This window comes from Trichechus manatus, unplaced genomic scaffold, assembly GCF_000243295.1.
Source record: "Trichechus manatus latirostris isolate Lorelei unplaced genomic scaffold, TriManLat1.0 scaffold00030, whole genome shotgun sequence".
In the NCBI taxonomy this organism is placed as follows: Eukaryota; Metazoa; Chordata; class Mammalia; order Sirenia; family Trichechidae; genus Trichechus; species Trichechus manatus.
The window spans coordinates 19,065,762-19,086,503 of NW_004443966.1; the positions used below are offsets into that span (position 1 = coordinate 19,065,762).

The following is a 20,742-nucleotide window of genomic DNA, read 5'->3' on the forward strand; positions in this document are numbered from 1 at the left end:
TGGGGGTCGGAATACCTGGGTTCTATACTAGCTCTGCCACAAACTTACTGTGCGGCAGAGCTAGTGGTTTCGGTTTTCAGTTGCTTCTCTGGAATAACATGGGAAAGCTGGTATTAATGATATGAAGCATAGCTCCAACTTTTACAGTTCTATTTGTCCTTCTTCGTACTTTCAGCTACAGCCTCGTCTTGAAGATGCCAGGCACCCACGGGGTTTCTATTAAAAGTCTAATGACTTATCCACACACAGCTATGTTCACCCTGCACGCTGGACTTTCCCAAATCCTGCTGGCCCACTGGAGAAACCTATGTAACGATAATAGTAAGGCACTGTTCTAAGAGCTTTACATAAGGTTGAATCATATGAAACTGCCAATATTCAAACATTTTTGACATACAAAAACATCAATTTTATATAGTTTAACCTACTATATTAACTTATTTAATCCCCTAACAACCTTGTAAGGTAGGTTCTGTTGATATCCTCATTTTACAAATGATGGAAATTAAGCACAGAGAAGTTAAAAACTTGCCCAAGGTCACACACTAGTAAATGATGGGGCTGGGATTTAACACCAGTCAGCTGGGCTCCTGAGATGTGTCCTAACCATAACGTTATACTGTCTCTTGTAGCGGAAACAAGAAGTGCTTGAAGAGTGGGAGTCCAGACCAAGCAGTGTCTCGGAAGGACAGTGAGAGGCTCAAACCGCAGGCTCTTTTGGATTGTACCTTTGACTTCAATGGTGGCATTTGCTTTAGGAGCACTGAGAAAGTGAAATACGCAGTGGTATTCTCCTGAATCCTCAGCTCTCGGCTTAGAGATCCTGCAGAGATGAGAAGAAAAACCAAGTGAGGAGTCTGGGAGGAGTCAAATTCTATAACAAAAGAAGAATCAATGGGGCAACCAGGGATCCTGCTCTCCAAATCCTGCCCCTTAATGCAACTCACCTCCCCCTAACTAAAAGCAAAAACTTCCCCCTTTGTATCCCCAAACCTTAATGCCTTACTCCTTCCTGGGTGGCAGGAACAAAAAGATGGGATAATACATGGCCCCAAGCCTCAAGGTGCTCCAGTCTATTAGGAGAAGTACACATGTAAAAACAAGTAATCAAAACAGAGGGCTATACAGAGCTCTATAACCCATACAGATATAGAGCAGAAGCCATCACTAAAAACTGCTTGCTGACTTGGTGGTTCCAGACAAACAAGAGCAGAAGAAAAGCAAACCTTTTTCTGAGCGTCTCTAAAGACCCTGTTTTGGTAGTTATTTTCTTCCCACCTTGTATTTTAGTAGTATACGCTTCGCTAAGTCTGCTCACTAACAGGATTTCAAGTGTGGTAAGAAAAAAAAGAAAAGGCTCTGCCGCTGGAGCATCAGCCACAGGGATGCCAACTCAACTAAATTCTTATCAGACTCCAAGGTCTGCATGACCTGAGCCTTGCCTAGCTCTCTAGCCTCATCCCCTGCCACCTTCTGGCCATGCTGGTCCCTTTTCAGATTTTCAGTGTGCCAAATGTGTTCCTACCTCAAAACCCTCACACAAGCTGTTCCCTTGCATAGAATGCTCTTCCCATTCTAACTCCTTTCCATCAGGTCTTGGCTTACATATCACTTCCTCCCACCCCTAACCTAAATTACATCCCCCTCCTTGACACATTCTTTTATACGACTCCGGAATTCTTTAGAACAGCACTTATCACAATGTGTAATTACACATTTATCTGATTGCTTGATTAATATCCGTCTCCCCACAGACCAAAAGGCACTGTTTATTTGGTGTACGGCTCTATACCCAGTACCTACATGGTGCCTGGAATGCAGCAGGGGAACGAACGAACAAACAAATGACTGAATGAACAGGATCTCAAAGTGGAGCTGTGCAGAGATCCAGACGGAGCGAAGCAGTGACAGGCAGGCTGCAGCAGCGTGCACGGCTAGAACAGCACTCTTCTGAATCCCACCGGGTGATCCCAAATGAGCGTTCTTGCCTGAGGCCTCGCTTCACACTGGCTCACTCTGTCCACTCTAGCCTACCCACACACCAAGTACATGCAGGAATGTTGGTATTACAGAAAGCAGAGAAACAAGAGCCTCCAACTCAGAAAACAAGCATTTACGCAGAACCAGCCTCCTGCTCTTTTGCTCGGTGGTTAAAATATGCTATTGGTGATGGTCAAATCTCCACTGCACTAGTTAATGTCTGAAAAAAGCTCTTAACTACACCCACTGACAGGCCTAACCTATTTATCCATCTTCCTGTTCACTCCGAAAAAAGAAAGGCAGGTTAAGAAACGCTGCATAAGGAGAGAGACAGCCCATCTCAGGACTGTCGTCTCAGCAGGTCCGTGCAGCACGACACTCTGAGAGGAGCTGTCAAGAGATCTTAATTTGGCGCAAACAGCGTCTTCTTAAATGAATACGCTCTCAACAGGAAAAGAGACACAAGCTGCTCTTCACTCCAAGTGTTCCAGAGTTTAGGGGGGACAGCAGCTATATCTTCAGGGCTTAGACTGACTCTAAGTTCTTTGGGAAAGACTGGGGAAGATGACTCCCAAGCTTGAGGCCATTCCAATGGGTTCAAATTCTCCTCATCCCATTTCCTGGATGAGGTATTGGGAAGCAATTAAAGCAAAGGGAAAATGTTCCCTACAGGTTGACAAAAGCAGGGTTCTGAGATTGGCTCCATGGCTGACTAATTAGGTGGCCCAAAGGACTCAGCAGTTATTATTCCAAAAAATGCAGGAGGACACAGATTCCCTGAAAAGCTCCAGCAATGAAGAACACCCCTGGAGAGCTTCAAATAAGCTGAGAAAAAAAGAGGGGAAGAGGCATTTTATAAAGCCAGGGTATATGTTCTACAGCTGAAAGCTTTGTGGGCGACATAGTACAAGACCCAATAGAAGCATGATTGGATGTCTGCTACCTTGAAAGAGGTATTATAAAAAACAAGCTTGTAAAACTAATGGGCAAACCAAGAATAAATGCCTTTCAATTTACCTAGTACCTCCATCTGATTAATCCTTTCCAGGCTGTAAGGATCTGACTGAGGCTGTTATTTCCAAGAAACTATGGTGCAGATGGGTTAACTGACTTGCCACTAGACGGTATGGTAGAGCAGAAAAAAACCAATGATCTAGATTCTACAAAGTCAGAAGACACAGACTCTAGCCTTGATTCTGATACTTATTAGACACAGCATGTGGCCTGGAACACAGCCAAGAGTTACTCTTTTACAGTCTTAAGTTTCTGCATCTGAAAAATAGAACAGCTTCCTCTCATAAACTCACGTGGATCAAATAAAATAAAGGATATGAAAAGATCTCAATGTTGCAAAAAATGTACGATGTCCCTGTCACTACTGGGTACACAGGTCTTCCTGGTCCCACTCCAGCACTTTCTTTGCAGTGCATCATTCTGCCAAGCAGATTAGCTGATCCTCTAAAACAGTTTCAACCAGGAACAAACTAGTCTGAAAGATGAGTGAGGTGCCATGTGTTCTAGACATTCTAAAAAGCACCAAATCTTTTTGGTGCCAGGTAACTCCAACCAGCAAATATCCCCTTTTCTTCAAAGGATATTTTCAGGCTCTCATCGCTGTATCCAATGGTCTTGATCAGGTTATGACGATTTAAAAAAAGAAAAGAAAAAGACTTGTTGCCTTTGAGTCGATTCTGACTCATGGTGACCCCAAGTGTGCCAGAGTAGAACCGTGCTCCACAGGGTTTTCAGAGGTGCCTCTAGGTGGGTTCGAACCACCAACATCTAGGTTAATAGTCAAGTACTTAACCGTTTGTGCCACCCAGGGACCCCTTGACAATATTCGACATTTCTAAAAGGTAATTCACTAGGGTGTCTACCCAGTGGAAAGATCACTTAGGCAGATGGCTTGCTAGCCCCTCTCACCTGTGTTCCATGCTGCTGACATTCTTCTGATGGGCTGTCAGTTCTACCCCATTCTTTGTCCAGTAGCTGTATGTAAGGGTGTGAGAGCTGGAGGTGAGGTTACACTGCAGGGTGATGGGGAGGACAGGGCTTTCTCGAATAATGACCTCTTCACTGGTGACAATCCTTGGCTCTGTAATAAGAATGAACAATGATAGGGGGCCATAACCTTCCATCCTCTGCATCCCTGGCCTGCGAGTTGGATGGGGTAGGAGGGGGAGACTAGAAAAAGAGGGAGGGCAGACAGGACCACATGAGGAATTTCACTTTACCACTTTGGAGGAAGTCAAGAAAGGAGAAACGATGATTATAAGCAAATGACCACTAGCGCAGACAACAGCCTGAAGACCAGTTGGCCTAGACGTGAAAGAATGGGAGCATTACGGGTACTTTTACTTGTACTGGCAACAATCCACTTACACTTTTGAATACCACCTTTTTATAATATAGGAACCACCAACTGATTCAGCTTCAATTTAGAAAACCAGGCTCCACCTTGCAGTTCTGAAGACAAAGGCAGTATCGTTTATATAAGTCATAAACTCCCTATGGAGTCACTAGGCCTTGGAACAGTAACAGGTATAATTACATAATACGTGTATGGCTTTCCCCATATTTAAATCTGATAAACCTTCTATGGCAAACCAGCCATGGCCAATATTTATGCAGAAAAAGACACTGTAGATCCTAAAAGCAAATTTCCTGTTGGAAGTCTAATTGCATTTCCTGAATTTTGCCAAGGCAGAATTCTTAAGGAACTATCAGTTCTTCTCACCAGCCCATATATAACCCCAAAACAAAATTTTTTCAGAATTGCACTTGAAAACACATTCCAATCTGAGATAATATAATCATAACCAGAGTGCAATATGTGTTCGTACTATGGGCTCCTAGAATTTTAGAGCTAAAAGGCCCTTGGAGTTAACTGAATCCCACTCTTTCAGAGCTAGAAAGGTGAAATGCCTTGCTCAAGGCCACAAATATAGTGGCAAAGCTGAGCCTAGAAAACACATCTGATTGAGTTCTCTATTCCTGCCCCCCACCCCAAAACACCCCCCAACTTCCACCCTAGTGCAAGGTGTATACTTGGCCTCCTTGTTCTCTCCTAGGCTAGATAACCTGGGATCCCTAGTTCAGTATCTACAAAAATAACCAATTTGAGTCAAATATCATATCACATCGAGCAGAAATCTTTCAGTCACACTATATCATTCCTAGAAGGTTCATCTTTAAAGCACTTTAAAATCCGTCACTAGTATTAAAGTCAAAGCGTGTTATCTGTCTTTAATCTCTTCCCAGGCTTAGTTCTTTCCCTACTTTGGTCAAACATTATCAGGTGAGATCTAAACTAACATCTTTTCCCATCCAAATTAGAAGTATTTCTTTTTATTTTTATTTTCAATTCTTTCTCAGAAATCCTTGACCGGCTTCCCATTTCCCTGTACCAGGCTACTTCCTGTCTACAACTCCATAGCAGCTACCTGAGACTATTTTATGCAGTATAGTGCTGAATCTTACTCTTGAGGACAGAACTCTCTCCCTCCACTGCAACTAAGTTTTGCTTGTTTTACAGGGAGGGAGAGAAGATGGGGGAAATCATGGGATACTTGAAAAATGTAATACCCCAGGACCTCCTAAGCAATGTAACATTTCTGATTGTAGAGCCAGAACCTTCAAAGAAACTTGTGAGAAATAATGCAAATCCTCAAGTTTGCTTCAATTAACAAATCAGTTCATTTCCCAACTCTGACAAAAAGACAGTAGTTATCTTCCATTCAGCACTGGTCCTTATTGGTAACATCCAACAGGGTCTCTATGTACAAATAATGGAGGCATAGCAGCCACTAAGACAGAAGCAGATGCATGTAAACACGTTAGCGCAGTGGTGTCCCATGGTTTCCAAAACACACTGGACAAAAGCCAAATCCCTGGGCCTTAAGAAGTCGCGCAGAATGGCTGCAAATCCTGCAATGGAAGGCGCACACACACCATCAGCAGAAAGCATCACAATTCCAAGAAAACTCAAAACCAAGCAAAAACACAAAAGAGAGAAAAAGATAGAACCAGTACTCCACAGAAGAGAAATTAAAAAATATAAAGGCAGCATTAAAACCAAACACACTTTCAGATTTTTACTGAATTTTTATTATCCAATTTCATTTCCTGTCCCACTTGGGACTCTCCTTCTGGTTCTTCCTCTCAGACTGCACTGAGAAAGGGTGAACTCAAAGAATGAGGCCATGAGCTTCCAGATGTTTACATACAAGGCCAAAGTAAATGCTACTCTTACCTGTGGCGATGCAAATGACCACTGCAGCTTAGGGAGATGAAGAAGCTGATGAAAGCAACCTGGTAGACTTTCTGCCAAGAATTCTTGGAAGACAAAGGAAAGCACTTTTTCCTTTAAGTGTTAACAATTCAGGAGCGTGTCAGCTGGGAGCAAGTAGGATAATTTAAATAGGTTTAAATATGATTCGGCACCCTAGGAGGGCTGTGGGGTGGGGTTACCTGCCTCCTGTGATTGCTGTATATGGAGAGCAGTCCTGGACCAAGCTCCTTGGCCACAGTGCCACATCTGCACTCTGCACCACGATGAAGGTGAGGCTTTTTTCCCTGTGGCCAACGATGGCCCAGTGAAAGTCCAAGACAGATGACCATTTAGTAGAAACTCATTTTTTTCAACTGCAGCTGACTCCTGTTTAGAAGCAGGGGGTAAGAGACCCTTAAGCTTATCATGCGTGCGTGGTGGAACGTGCTATGGCCAGAGAGATACCCCAGAAACTGGGCACATTTCTATTCCTGCCTTACATTACTCAAGGAGCTGTGGGAAGTATTGCCAGGACGCCAGTCTTAGATGGAAGACTTCAATCTCCCCCTGGAAGCAAATGTCCTTGGTGATGCTGAGATCATAAAACAACACAATTAGAGTTGAATTCAGGGATTTAAAAAGAACAGGAAAAAAAAAAAAAAGCAACAGCAGCCTGGTTCCCCAAAACATTTAACTAAGGTTAAATGACTGATAGGGAAGTCTGTGGAAGAGACTGAACTAGGCAGGGTTTGGTTCAACAACATGCAAATACCCCTCAAGTTAGGAAGCCTGCTTCCAAGTAACTAGGGGAATGCTAGGTACTCTCCAGGCTGGTAGGTGGGTGTCCCAAAGCCTTGTCTTTTTTCTAGTCCTCAGGCATGGCCTTTCTAGCTATTTGTCTACTTGAGTCAGGCTCCTGGAAGTACAAGTAACCAAATACCCAGCCCAGTCCACGCCTATAAACTTCTACAGATGTTTGTGGCCATTTGGGTAATTCTGTTTTATAAGCAAAGGAGCAAGGGGGCAGGAAAAGGAGGCGTGCAGGGGAAAAAACTGTTAAAAAAAAGAACAATCGCTGGGTTAGTGTTCCCCATTTTCACACAGACAAGATTTTCTTTTCCCCTTTCCAGAAGCAGGTTCTCTGACTCAGTAGTGCCAACTGCAGCAGCCTCTCCTCTCTCTCTTCTGAGGCCTCTTTTTTTTCATAGGAGGATCTTCTGAGTTGCTATAAGGAACAGATACTGTCTTACTTTCCTTGTAAGAATACGGAGTCAAAGTCATATTACCTCCTATGTCATTAGCAAGTTCCTCATAAATGTATTTTACTATTTTGGCTTATTCTCTCTAAATCAATTGGTTCTTTAAGCTGGAACTAGCTATGAGTCTCTCATTGAGTCCTTGAAGAGAAGGTGAAAAACCCAGAGGATCTTTCCATTAAACAGAGAACTTCCCCTCGATTATAAACAGGTCTGATGTGGGGCTAGACATTTCCCTGGGTGAGAGCACTGGCTCTGTGGTGGCTTCTCCCTCCCTCTCCTTTCCACCGTACAAGTAGCGAGTCACTTTCCAGAAGAGAAGTGGCAACAAAAGCTCCCGTGTCTGATATCTCACTCGTGCCTGCTACGATCGATGAAGGGAAGGATTCCGAGCCAGCTTGGCTCACCCGTCACTCACAGAAACAGGCTGGAATTTAGTCACCTCTTTTTTCAAGCCACAAAGAAAAGGCCACTGTGCATGGCTTCCAAACAATTTCTGGGGAGCACTGTGCCAACAGTCATCCAAGTTGAACTGTCTGTGAACAGGAATCAAATGCAACTGACTTCGAAACAGCATGGTGGGGTTTTAAAAAAATACCTTGCAGTTAGGTGTCACCTGGCTCCTCACAGCAAGATGCATGGAGGAAATTTCCCACTGCTGCTTTTACGAGGACAGGAGACTGAGTGGGCTGGACCAGTGAGGAGGGGCTGCTGCATGGAGAGCTGTGATCAGAGAAGCACATGCCACTGCTTCAGAAAAGAAAAAGCTGAAACTATGGGAATATCCAAACTTACATGCCACCCAACAACCAAAACACGCCACCACAATGCACCCATGGCAACATTCCCATCACAGAACAAGATGACACCAAGTCACAGTGAGGGAAAGGCTGGGCATAAACAAACTTAAAACCATAAACCACAGAGGTGAAGGCAGCTACTCAGAGAGCTTCGAACAGATGAACAGAAGAAATAAAAAGTAGTTAGACTGGGGAGAGAAACAAAAATAGAAAGGCACCAGAGAAGCAATCAGCGAAAGGATAGCAGGAAACCTACTACAAAATTAAAGGGGAGAGAAAGAAACAATTTCAACTCTACCCTGGTTTGACTGCCTGGTTTTGTAAGTATTAAACTTTTTTTAAAAACTTCCCAGTTCTCCCTCCCCAACTCTCCCCAACACAGCTGATTTTGACAGTCACAGATTTCCCCAAGTTCTTTGTCCTGAGGAGAAAGACACAGAGAAGGGTTGAGGATAAAGGACGTAGAAAGGACGGCAAAGAAGGGGGGAAAAAAGTTGCCACAGATGTTTTTTATACACTACAACCAGAAGGGTCGTGGGTTTGAAAAACAAGACAAGGGGTGGGGTGAGTGATCATACTGGGGAAGAGGGAAAGGAAGCAGAAGGGAAGGGCATCGGGCCACCTCTAATGACTACAGTACTACTACTGTAGGGTGCTGGACTCACTCTGAAGGACGCTTATGGTGGCCTGGGCTCGAATCCATGTTATGGAAGGGTTTTGCCTCAAGTCATTCCTCTTGGGGTCGTTGCTGGCCCTGCACTCGTAAGTCCCAGAGTCCTCCAAGGTGAGCCGGGTTATTCTCAGCACACTCACGCCGTTTGACCCGTAGGCGGTGTTAACGGTGACACGGCGCTTCCGAGCACCGTCCCACAGCTGTCTGAAAGACTCTGCCCGGTTGACTTCTGCGTACCACCACTGGATCTCTGGTGTGGGGCTCCCGACCACGTCACAGTACAGCTCAAAGGCGTCCCCCGTGAGCTTAGTTTCTGACATGGGCGACTTGACAAACCCAGCTAGAGGGAGGGGGAGCAGGAATGCAGTGACAGGCCAATCCGAAAAAAAAAAAGAATCAACAGGTGTTAATAAAAATTTAAAGAAAAGAAAAGGAAAAAAGCAAATGAGTTGCAAAGAACAAAAAAGGATTCATTTTTAAACTATAAAGAGACAGTAATAGCAATTCATACAAGCTTTTAGAAGAACCACCCTGGGAAGCTTATGAAGCAAAGGCAGACTAATTACAAGCTGGGGCAGCCCAGGTGCTGGCCAGGCAGAAGCAAGCCCACTGGAAAGCATTTTAGCAATGGGCCCAGCTGGCAGGAATACGAACGCCTCACATCTCTGGGAAGAGCCTCTTTTCTCAGAGCACAAACCGTTACCTTTCCAAACTCAAGCAAGTGATGAAAGATAACTAGGAAGCGGCAGTAGGTTTATATGCCAAGTCAGGATCTCTTTTGGGTTAGGTGGACACTTGGTAGAGATATAATGTCTTTGTGAGCCTCAACAAGGAATGTTAACTGACCTACTGGCACCTTCTCTTGGGATTCAGAGTCGAAATTTCAACTGAAAGGACAACAAATTTTTCTTTCATACAGGAGTCTATCCTGGGTTCAGATAAGACTTTCCCCACACCCAGCTGTCCATGACTAGGCAGCTTCTACCTGACTGCAGGCCCTCAGGCACAGGAGGACAGGACAGTCTGTGCTTTGGGAGCAGCTCAGGAGTGGAACCGACAGTAACAGCAACCCAACTCACTGCCAGTGAATGGAGGGACTATGTCCTCCATAATCCCATAAATCCATTCAACTAGAAAAGCCTCCTGAAAAGCCAGTCTTAGAAATAACCACAGTACTTGACAGGCTTTCTCTACATAGTTGCATTGCCTGGCTGCTAGAAGCCAGTTTAAAAAGGATGAGAAATGTAGACTGATGAGCTAAACTCTAAGGTGAAGGCCAGGCCTCAACCACTGCCAGGCACTGCCCAGGAACTGAAGTTGATAATTGCTTCCACTTGCCCACAATTTGCTTCAGGTTACACTTCCATAAGACAAGGTGGCAATGGCAGAAAGAGTAAGAAAAATCCAGGCTTCTTTGAAAAACTTGGGAGTTGGATCCATAGCAAACTAATCACAGTGCAAGCATGCTCTTACCCATTCACTCCACCTCAGCTGTTCACCATGTCTACCAATTCAGGCAGTGTACTAAAGTACTCGGCAAGAACCTAAAGGAGGGTACTCTCAGTGGTTGGGCAACTTCCCTTGGAAAGTCTAGCTCATGGGCCAAGCCTGCCCCTCTGCAGTGAGCACAGAGTGGGGCCAGGATCTGCCAACATCAGACTGAGAATATTCCAGAGGAGAGGTTATGAATTAAATGAAACGATTTTCCTATCATCTAGAAGCCAAAGATGTAACAGGGCTGGTTGAAAATGCAGGCTGTTAAAGAAATTTCTGTTTATATCGATGGTAGTATTTGCTTTCAGAGATAAACCCCACTCCATGGACCCAAAAATGGTAAAAAAACAAACCAGATGCTGTTGGGTCGACTGTGACTCAGAATAACCCTACTGTGTCAGAGTAGAACTCTGCTCCATAGGGTTTTCAATGGCTGACTTTTCAGAAGCAGACTACCAGGCCTTTCTTCCAAGGTGCCTCTGGGTGGACTCAAACCTCCATCCTCTTAGCAGCTGAGTGCATCAACTGTTTGTACCACCCAGGGACTCCAGGAATGGTAAATGAGGTACTATACTTAAACAAGCAGAGGTCAAGACCTCCAAATTCATACTAGTCCTTCAATTCATGAAACATTCGGATCTGGGAAGAGTGGGAATGCAGTAATTAACAGGCTTAGACTAAACGCTCTGCCTCGAAAATACCATTCTAAACCACCTCTTCAGATCCAGTGTCAGTTCCTGTAAGGAACTATCTACCAGAGGCACCCCAAAAGTCAAAAAGCTATCATTCTCAGACACAGGGGAAGTTTCAGAATTACAGAAAGGAAACACCAAGCCCCTGCATGAAGAGCAGCACACAGTGCTCACTTCCCCAGAGTGGTATCCAGGGAGCCATGTCTCAGTCCGTCTTGCAAACTGCCATCTGCCCACCGGTCAATGTCAATGCCAACTATATAAAGGGACAGGTAAAAGAAGCTGGTTCCGTTCATTTTATTACTGGTTGCATCACCATAGAACACTGGAAATCAGTAAATCCCTAGAGAGCAGTAAAGAGTATTACTCTATTTTAATCATATTCTTGACCATTAAGTGGAAATCACAAATGGTCTCCTCACATTCTCTATGAACTTGAGGAGTTATGTCCTCTCAAATGCTGTGACTATGCCCTTAATTATGCCCTGCAAATCTGTTAGTAGGTTTGGTTTGTATTCTTTCGCTTCTGAATTAGCCTGTTTATCAATCTGTTGACAGCACCAACATAAAAGGGGTGCCAGCAAGTATGTTCAGAACCACCAAGAGCCCATCCAATTCCAGTGTAATCCCAAATTCCAACACCACACAATTCGAAGCTAGTTGAGAAACTGCCTGAACGTTATTCGCACAGAACTGAGCAAGTCACTCTACCTGATACCACACCCCTGGGCAAGAAAGATGAGGGAGGAAGGAATGCTGATCTGATTTTGTTTAATTTCCTATTTCTGCAGAGGAAAATGAGACTAAGTCAGAAATGGTCTTTCAATTAATAAATTATATGACGTATATTTAAACCAGCTTATTTAAAATCAAGATAAAAATCCCTTAAAACACTAAGAATGGATATCTTTCTGTATTCTCTTCAAAGGTCATAATAATAATAGTTATTATTAAATATGTATATCAATCAACATGTAACATTTTCTGTTATATGTGTTAGGTAATGTGCTAACTAAACCAAAACCTGTTGTCGAGCCAATTCCGACTCATAGCGACCCTACAGGACAGAGTAGCACTGCCCCATAGAGTTTCCAAGGAGCAGGTGGTGGATTTGAACTGCCAACCTTTTGGTCAGCAGCCGAGCTCTTAACCACAATGCCACCAAGGCTCTAGGCAATGTGCTAAGCACTTCATGTTCATTATCTCACTTAATCCTCGCAACTGTCTTATAAAATAGGTGCCATCATAATCTCCTTAAAAGATGTAGAAACTAAGGCCCGAAAAGTTAAGTACTCTGTCCACAGTCACAGCTAATATGTTAGAGTCCTGCCCAGAATCCAGATGAGTCTACAGCCAAAGCATGGCCTCCACACTTTCCACACCTGCGGTCAATGGGTCTTACTAGGCTGGAGAAAGCGTTTGTACATATTTAAAAGTTAATAAGTATGCTTCGTGACCACTTAATTAAATTAATTAATTAAGAGTTCCCAGCCACAAAAAGCTAGGAACTGTCTACTGGAATGTTCAGCACGCTATGATCACTAACTCCTGAAGCTATAATCGTATTAAAGAATGGAAAGGCACCTGGGATCAAAGAGTTCCTAAAGCAACTGTATGAGGTGGGGGAGGGGAATGAGGGGCTAACAGTGAGGAAACAAAAGATGGTTAAGCAGGCAAGACTGCCCCCCTTGTTCTGATGATTCAAACGCCATGCTCTTGAGAAGGCTGGCTTCATAGGAGGAAGGCTGTTCAAAAGACATCAGATGCATTTCTCTGCTGTTCGGGTCAGAGGCTAAATAAAGGGCAGCACCGTCAATTTTTATAAAACTTTACAGTCTACAAAGTGCTTCCACATATATCCCATCTCATTTCGTTCACATAATTCCACAAGGTTTATAGGATAGACGCAGAAATAGGATCAAGACTTGCCCAGGATCACTTAGTGACTAATCCTTAGTGGAACTGGGACTAGAACCCAGGTCTTCCAGCCCTTAGTCTAGAGTTCTTTCCAATACACCATGCTGTCTCTAAACAAACCAACTAGGAGATTCCTTGATAGCTGAACACATCAAAAATCATGAAAACAGATCTATCTCCCTATCTAGCAGCAGGGAAAAGGAAAAAACAAAAAAACAACTTCTCTACACAGCACTGTGAAATCACAATTAGCAAGGGAAAGATATTAGCAACCATCTACCTCATTAGCCGTCCAAAATTAGCTCCAATTCAGAAGAGAAGCAGCAGCTCTCAGCAACAGCAGAAGGAAGGCAGCTCGGAGCCTGACTCACTACCCTGCCTTTCATTACCAAGGACTTTCAAACAAATATGTGCCCTCAGCATGCGCATACCCAACTGCCTAAAGTTGGGTATGCAGCCGAGGCATCTGTTGGATCTCCAGGTCAAGGCACATCCAGTATTTTGGAAAGAGACTCCATTCCAGAAAAGCCTCCCACCCTGCTTCCCACCCCCATAATCTCCACCCATCGCATCAGTGACTGACCTCAGACCTCAAACAGTTCTGATAAAGTACTAATATCAGACTGATCAGTTCAACAACGGTAAAGAGGGGAACTTAACGGCTGGCATTGGGGAAAGGAGGGGCTGGCAGCTGGGGGTGGGGGATGGCAGGCAGAGCACAAAAACTGGAGGCAGCAAAACGAGAAAAGTGTAATATAAAATTGCATAACCGGGGTGGGGGATGGGATGCAAAGATGACAGCTGGGGCTAGCAGCCGGAGGAAAAGAGGAGCTCTCTGGCAGGAAGCCTGGATGTGTAGATACGCACAGAGGGTGAGAAGAAAAAGGGAACACAAGAGAGCAAGTTGAGCCCAAATCCCAAGAAAAGTGCTTTTACATATGCCCTAAGTCAGCAAAAAGCTAGCCTAGCCCCATACTGGAGAGGCCACCAGAGCTTTTTCCAGAGGAAATTCTCATCTACCTCCAGGGCAATCACTGGTGATAAGGCTAACTTCTCTCCCTTCTCCCTCAGCTGACTACTGCTAAGGCCAGGCCTTTAAATCGAGCCTGCTTCTATTACTTTTTAAATTTTATTTTAATAAAACAGCTGTTCCCTTCAAGGCCCTCTCATCACTATTCCTGTGGGTGGCTCCTGCTGTGTTCTCCTTCATGCCTCACGGTAAAGAGGAAATGACAGCCAAGGACACAGGAGCATTTCTAACACACACACACTCACACGCTCAAATCATCTACCTCAAAAAGCAGAAAGACTGAGCAAGAGCCACTGACATCTAACTTCCGGTTACAGGGTCTATGAGGACTTCCAATCTGTCTGAATGCCTTAACTGCAGTAAGACTTGAACACACACAGGCTCTGTACAGCCTGCCTATCCTTGCTGTTAATAGAACCAGTTTGTTTGTCCCTATTCTAATACACCAAAGGCAGGTCCTAAGTCCCTCCGCACCCATTCCACACCTACCAACCAAGGGCAAGACAGGCCTGAGGCCCTGGGAGTGGACAGAAATGGGGTAACCTGAATTCTGCAGCAGGAAGGAGGTATGTGGGTCTGATCTCATGGATTAGTCTAATCTCTAAGTAAAGGTGGCAGCAATTACAAAGCATTTTCCAAATTCAAATCCACTACTTTCACAGCTTCCCCTATCAGGCAGAAATGACAGCAGCTTAGAAATGAAGATCATTTCCATCACTAACTTCTAAGCCAGGGCACACCCTATATTCTGAAATAAAGGCTTAAAGGAATCTGTTCGGTAGGTATTAACTGGCCTTCAGCTTTAGAGAAATAGCTAAATCTAGTTAGCACCAAAAGACTATATAGTTTATTGATTAAAAGCAGCAAACTCTAAAATCAGACTGCCTCAGTTCACATCCAGATTCTGTCACTATCGGTGTTACCTTAGGCAAGTGATCTAACCTCTCTGAGCTTTATCTCCCTAATTTGTAAAATGGGGCTAATAATAGTGACTACGTCATAGGGTTACTGTGAGGACTGGATAACACAGAAGTTCCATAAACAGTGCATGGCACTTATTAAGTATTTAATAATGTTAGCTATTATTATCTGTCTCCAGAAAAACTAATGCCAAACAGGCCACGTGCAGTAGACTTCAACACTGCTCCACAACAGGCTGGAAAAAAGAAACTTTACATTTGAAATGAGGTCTAACTTGGAATCTAGTGTCTTCAAGAAACAACAAATAATTAGCCTTAACCTTTCAAATAAAATAAGTAACAGAATAGAAATGTTAATTGGAGGAGGCAATGAAAAAGAAATGAATTCTTCATTCCTTCCTCTCCTTACAGCAAACCTGAATGGGGAGAGTAACAACATATACACACATGTGGACTCAGGAATGAGCAAACATTATGGCAGAGCTGTCAGCCATTAAATCTGGGACACCACGGAAAGCCCAAGAATAATGAAAGGGAGGCAGTACAGTGTTCTCCTTAAAAAAATAAAGAATAAAGCAACCAATGACAAATCAGACTGCTTAACGATGACGTATGGGGGAAAGATACTGGCTGTTGGGCAGGCTAAACGGTAAATTCACAAAATGTTACACAATTTTGGATCGTGTCAGATTACTTGTACTTTAAGACTGAATTTTCTTAAATACTCTTGACTTTGAGCAGTTTCTTCAGATATAAAATGGGAATAATGTCACCTACTTTATACAGTAGTTACGAAAATCACGTAACATGTGGAAGCGTTCTATAAACCAAAGCTCTATGCAAATGATACTTTAGGACAGAGAAGCATCTGATATGACTGATCTATACTTCAACAGGGATCTTCATTCAGTCTTATTACACTCCCACAGACAAGCTAAGCAATCATGATCTACCTAGATCTGTGGGTCTTACAATGATTAGTGACCAAAAAAAAAAGGTTAGAAATCTAATGAAAAGCCATGGGCCCCTCTCATCTCAGAAAAAAATGCACACAAAATTTTGCATGTAATTTCAGTGGTGTTTCAGACCAAGTTTGATACCCTAAGTCTAAATTGTACTGCTACTGGATGAGTGGACACAGATAAGGGTCTATTAAGCCAAGAGCTCACCATATAGGGAAATGAGCCATAGTTCAGAACATCTGGGTTGGACTCTTCAACTTCTTCAAACTTAAGTCTCCTCATCTGAAAAATGGGGATAACAGCTGCTACCTTCTTCATAAGGTCATGGATATGAACAATGTATGAAAATTGCTTTGTAAACCTATAAAGCCATGAATGTAATAATGTAAGATGGCAGTTTTATGCAAGAATTCTACTCTGTAACTTCAAGGATGATCTAAACCAGTCCTGAGTGCTCTGTTGAAGTACTTCAAAGGCAGTGTGGCAGGGCTCTGAGACTCACCCATGAGGAAGGAAGGGGCAGTAGTATCTGCTGTGGTGACTTTTTCTGAATTTTTCAATTTTCCAGAAGAAAAAAGCAATGAAAACCACTGATCCAAAGAATTTAAGCATGTTTCAAACAGAAAGTAACATTAAATATGGTAGGGTTGCCAGGGATCAATAAAAATGATTTAGAATAAATTCTTGTTTTTTAAAAAAGGGTCTTATATAAAACTAGAACTTGACACCAAATCTAAAAAATAGGAGGTACTGGAAAAAGTTTAATAGCAAAGAGAAGAATCAGCTCAGAAGTGATCCTCTTTTGCATTTCTTCCTGCATGTTTAACATGTTCCAAGGGCTAAGTAACACTTGCCTAAGATCCTAAATATCCTTACGTGGACTCTAACAAATTAAAAGCTCTGCTTATACGTTATTTATCAGAAAATCCTAGCCACCACTTACTTAGTCTAGGCTTTTGTGGTACTCAGGTAAACATCTTCACTATCAGCATTCCTTAAGACCAAGGCTTCAAACTGGGTTTGTTCAGTTTGAACCCCTGCTGAGAATTTACATTTCTAACAAGTTTACAGAGGATGCTAACGCTGCTGGTTAGGGACCAATTCTGAGAACCACTAGCAGAGCAGTGGTTCTCAAAATTTGTTATACATAAGAATCACCTGGGGATTTTCTTAAACTGTAGATTCTGATTCAGTATATCTGGGATGGAAATGCAAATTATCAGCAGGAGTTCAAACCTGCTTGAGGCTGACGACGTTGTTTTCCTCACCTCAGACTCAATAGTGAACCTACGAGACAGAGCATAACTGCCCAATAGGGTTTCCAAGGAGCGACTGGTGAATTCAGACTGCCGACCTTTTGGTTAGCAGCCAAACGCTTAACCACTGCGCGACCAGGGCCTCACTGCATCAACAGGAGTCCAATAATAGATCAGGTCTCATTTTGACTCTGACATCAAAATGACCATGACTTTTTAAAAACTAAAGGTGTGTGCAAGTGGGAAAATGTAGTAACCACCAACTACTATTAAGCTAATCTTTTTAGGAAACTCTAGGAAATTCACTTCATAACCCCACAAATGGCATAAGCAGTATTCCAACTGCTGGTACACAAAGGAAAAAAGCTAGCTTTGCTAACATTAAAAACCATGGATGTCTCACGCAAGGAAAACAGACAAATGCATACAAACCAGTTACATCTCAAAGAGAGTTGTTAATGAAAACTTTGGTTCTAATAATGAGAAATCCTTACATATTTCAGCAAATGCTCATAAAAGCTCTCTTATCCCAAAAGACTGTCAAAAATAGGTCTGGGTCAGTCTAGAACTACACCCAAAATGGAGCTTTGAAGCCAGAAACAATTCTTTTTTTTTTTTTTTTAAGTTAGAGGATTTTAGGACTGTGCCTCATTTGGCCCTCCAGTTAGGATTTATTAAAGGCAAAATGAAAATAATTTGTTGGAAAGGCTGAATACTCTGAAAAGCCTTGAGTAGTTACTGTATCAAAAGCTGACCTACACTAATTACTTTTTTGTGAAATAACACTTGGCTATACATTCAATATAACTTCTGATAACAAGCTCACTTTCTGTCTCTGACAACTCTGCACCAACAATCAGGATTTATATGCTAAAGATAACACAATTCATCTCAAACTTCCAAAGGATAATACGATTCATGTCGTTCTTCCATCATCATATACCCCATGAGTATGACAGTGAACACAAGCAACCCAAGCTGATGGGTTAGATATAATCTAGAAGATATTTCAACTGCAGGAGGTAGGAAGCCACCCCCACAGCCCCTTTTAACCTTTTTCCCAGAAACCAGAGCCGAGTACTTGGCACATAGGGAAATTCAATCTTTGAATCACATCCCAGGATGTTAAGGTAATACAGTCCTAGTCTTCCCGGTGGATGAGTTATTTACAAACAATTAATAGCTTACAGTAGACACCACACTGGGAACTATGTTATTATATTATCAAAGGCAAAACTTTTCTTAAATGGCAAAATCCAAGAGCAGTGATTCTCAAACTGTCATGCATCAGAATCATTTGGAGGGCTCGTTAAAACATAGACTGCTGGGCTCCACCCCTAGAATTTCTGATGCAGGTGGTCTAGGGTGAGACCTAAGAATCTGCATTTCTAACAAGTTCCCTAGTGATGCTGGTGCTGCTGGTTTACAGACCACACTATGAAACTGTTAACATTTTCAACTTGTTCAAAAAGAAAGAAAATAAGGGCACAGGGGCCACAAAGATGTTTCTGAAACCATATAAAGACTCTCGGCAGCAGCTGAGTCTGTGATCATATCCAAAAGATGTAGCAAAAAAAAAAAAAAACAACTGTCACTCACTATATGACTTTATAACAATGATTTTTATATTTGTTCAGTTTACCAAACTATAAATTGAGAACATGCCTTCAATTACCATTTATTGAGGGTCTGTTTGCCAAGGACTGTGCCCGTCAATAATTAAGATAATCTCTGTTCCTAAATAGATCACAATCTTGAAAGACAAGAGACATACTAATAATCAAAATAAAATACAAATTATAACAGCCACTTCCATAACAGACGTGTACAAGACAATGGGAACATGTAACAACATATATTATGAATAATAATTTTGCTCTGTGTGTATGCCTAGAAAGCTTATGCGTGAGATCTGAGTCTAGCCTTGCCAGGTTGGGGGTGGGTGGGTGGTGGTCTTGTTCTAGGCAAGAGGGAACAGCAAGAGCACAGTATTGGATGTAGAAGTGGCAGGAATGAGTAGTTCAAAATAAAGCTGGAAAAATTCACTATTTTTTGAGTGCTATTACATTCCAAGCACCTGTTAAGTGCTCGTGCTACTCCGAAAAACGAGACAGTCTCTATCCTCAAGACCTCCCAATCTGGGAGAATGACAGGCACCCTGCAGGTTATGAAATGTGTGTATTCTAAGCTAAGGAGTTTGAACTTCTTTATACAGAACAAGGAGTGTGACTGGACCTGACTGGTGTCAGTATGAAGGATGGATCAGGAGGAAGGAAGTCAGAAAGACCAGTTAGGAAGCTCCTTCAACAACCCAAGTGAAAAATGAGTCTGAACTAATTAAGAGTGGCTGTGGGAATGGTAAGAAGGTGACAGATAGGAGAAATGTTTACAAGATAGAATCAACTGAACTTGTTGGCCACGTGGGTAGAGAGTGATATTATAAATGGAATAAGGGAGAACAGGCTGACTCGGCTTTGGAGGTTGTCATGGATTGAATTATGTCCCCCAAAAAATGTGTGTATCAATTTGGCCAGGCCATGATTCCTGGTATTGTGTGGTCTTCCTATATGTTGTAAATCCTGTCTCTATGATGTTAATGAGGGAGGATGGGCGGCAGTTGTGTTAGTAAGGCAGGACTCAGTCTACAAGACTGGATTGTATCCTGAGGCAATGTCTTGAGATGTAAAAGACAGAAGTGAGCAGTGAGACAGGGGGACCTCATACCATCAAGAAAGCAGTGGCGGGAGCAGAGCGTGTCCTTTGGACCGGGGTCCCTGTGCAGAGAAGCTCCTAGTCCAGGGGAACACTGAAGAGAAGAAGGCTAACAGAGAGAAAAAGCCTTCCCCTGGAGCTGATGCCCTGAATTTGGACTTTTAGCCTACTTTAAGTGTAAGGAAATAAACTTCTCTTTGTTAATGCCATCCACTTGTGGTATTTCTGTTGTAGCAGCACTGGATGACTAAGACAGAGGCACATATAGGATAGGATATCCTGGTGAGATGCCCCAACCCACTGCGGTGAAGTTGATTATGACTCACAGCAACTCTATAGGACAGATTAGAACTGCCCAATAGGGTTTCCAAGGAAGCAGACTGCCACATCTTTCTCCCGTGGAGTGGAGTGATGGGTTCGAACCACTGACCTTTCAATTAGCAGCTGAGAACTTAACCACCGCGCCACCGGGGCTCCTTGGTGATATGTCCAGTAGGAAGTTAAAAATGTGAAACTGGTATTCCAGAAAAGAGGTGGAGGCTGGAAACATGTACTTGGGAATTATCAGCTTAGGCGGAAACTGAAGCCATGGGAGGAGAAGAAATCACTCAGAGATGGTAAGAAAGGGACTGAGAATGGAATTTTCTACATAATTATGCTTCTTTCCAAATGAGTCACCACTGAATGCAACGTACTTTTGCTAGGATAAAATATACCAAATTAGAAGTTAATTCCCTTCTTTTATCAGTACCACATTTTAAATAGTATCAGGTAAATATT

At 42.9% G+C, this 20,742-nt stretch overlaps 1 protein-coding gene across 1 annotated transcript in view; it reads right to left on the reverse strand.

Moving 5' to 3' along the window:
* The window catches only part of NPTN (neuroplastin), a 75,355-nt gene that overhangs the window by 25,008 nt on the left and 29,605 nt on the right, over positions 1–20,742 (reverse strand). Inside the window, exons 2-3 of the mRNA XM_023729821.1 lie at positions 3,904–4,075; positions 729–823 (exon numbers count right to left, since the gene is read on the reverse strand). Coding sequence (XP_023585589.1) covers positions 729–823; positions 3,904–4,075 — 267 coding nt within the window. The remainder of the gene's footprint in view (positions 1–728; positions 824–3,903; positions 4,076–20,742) is intronic.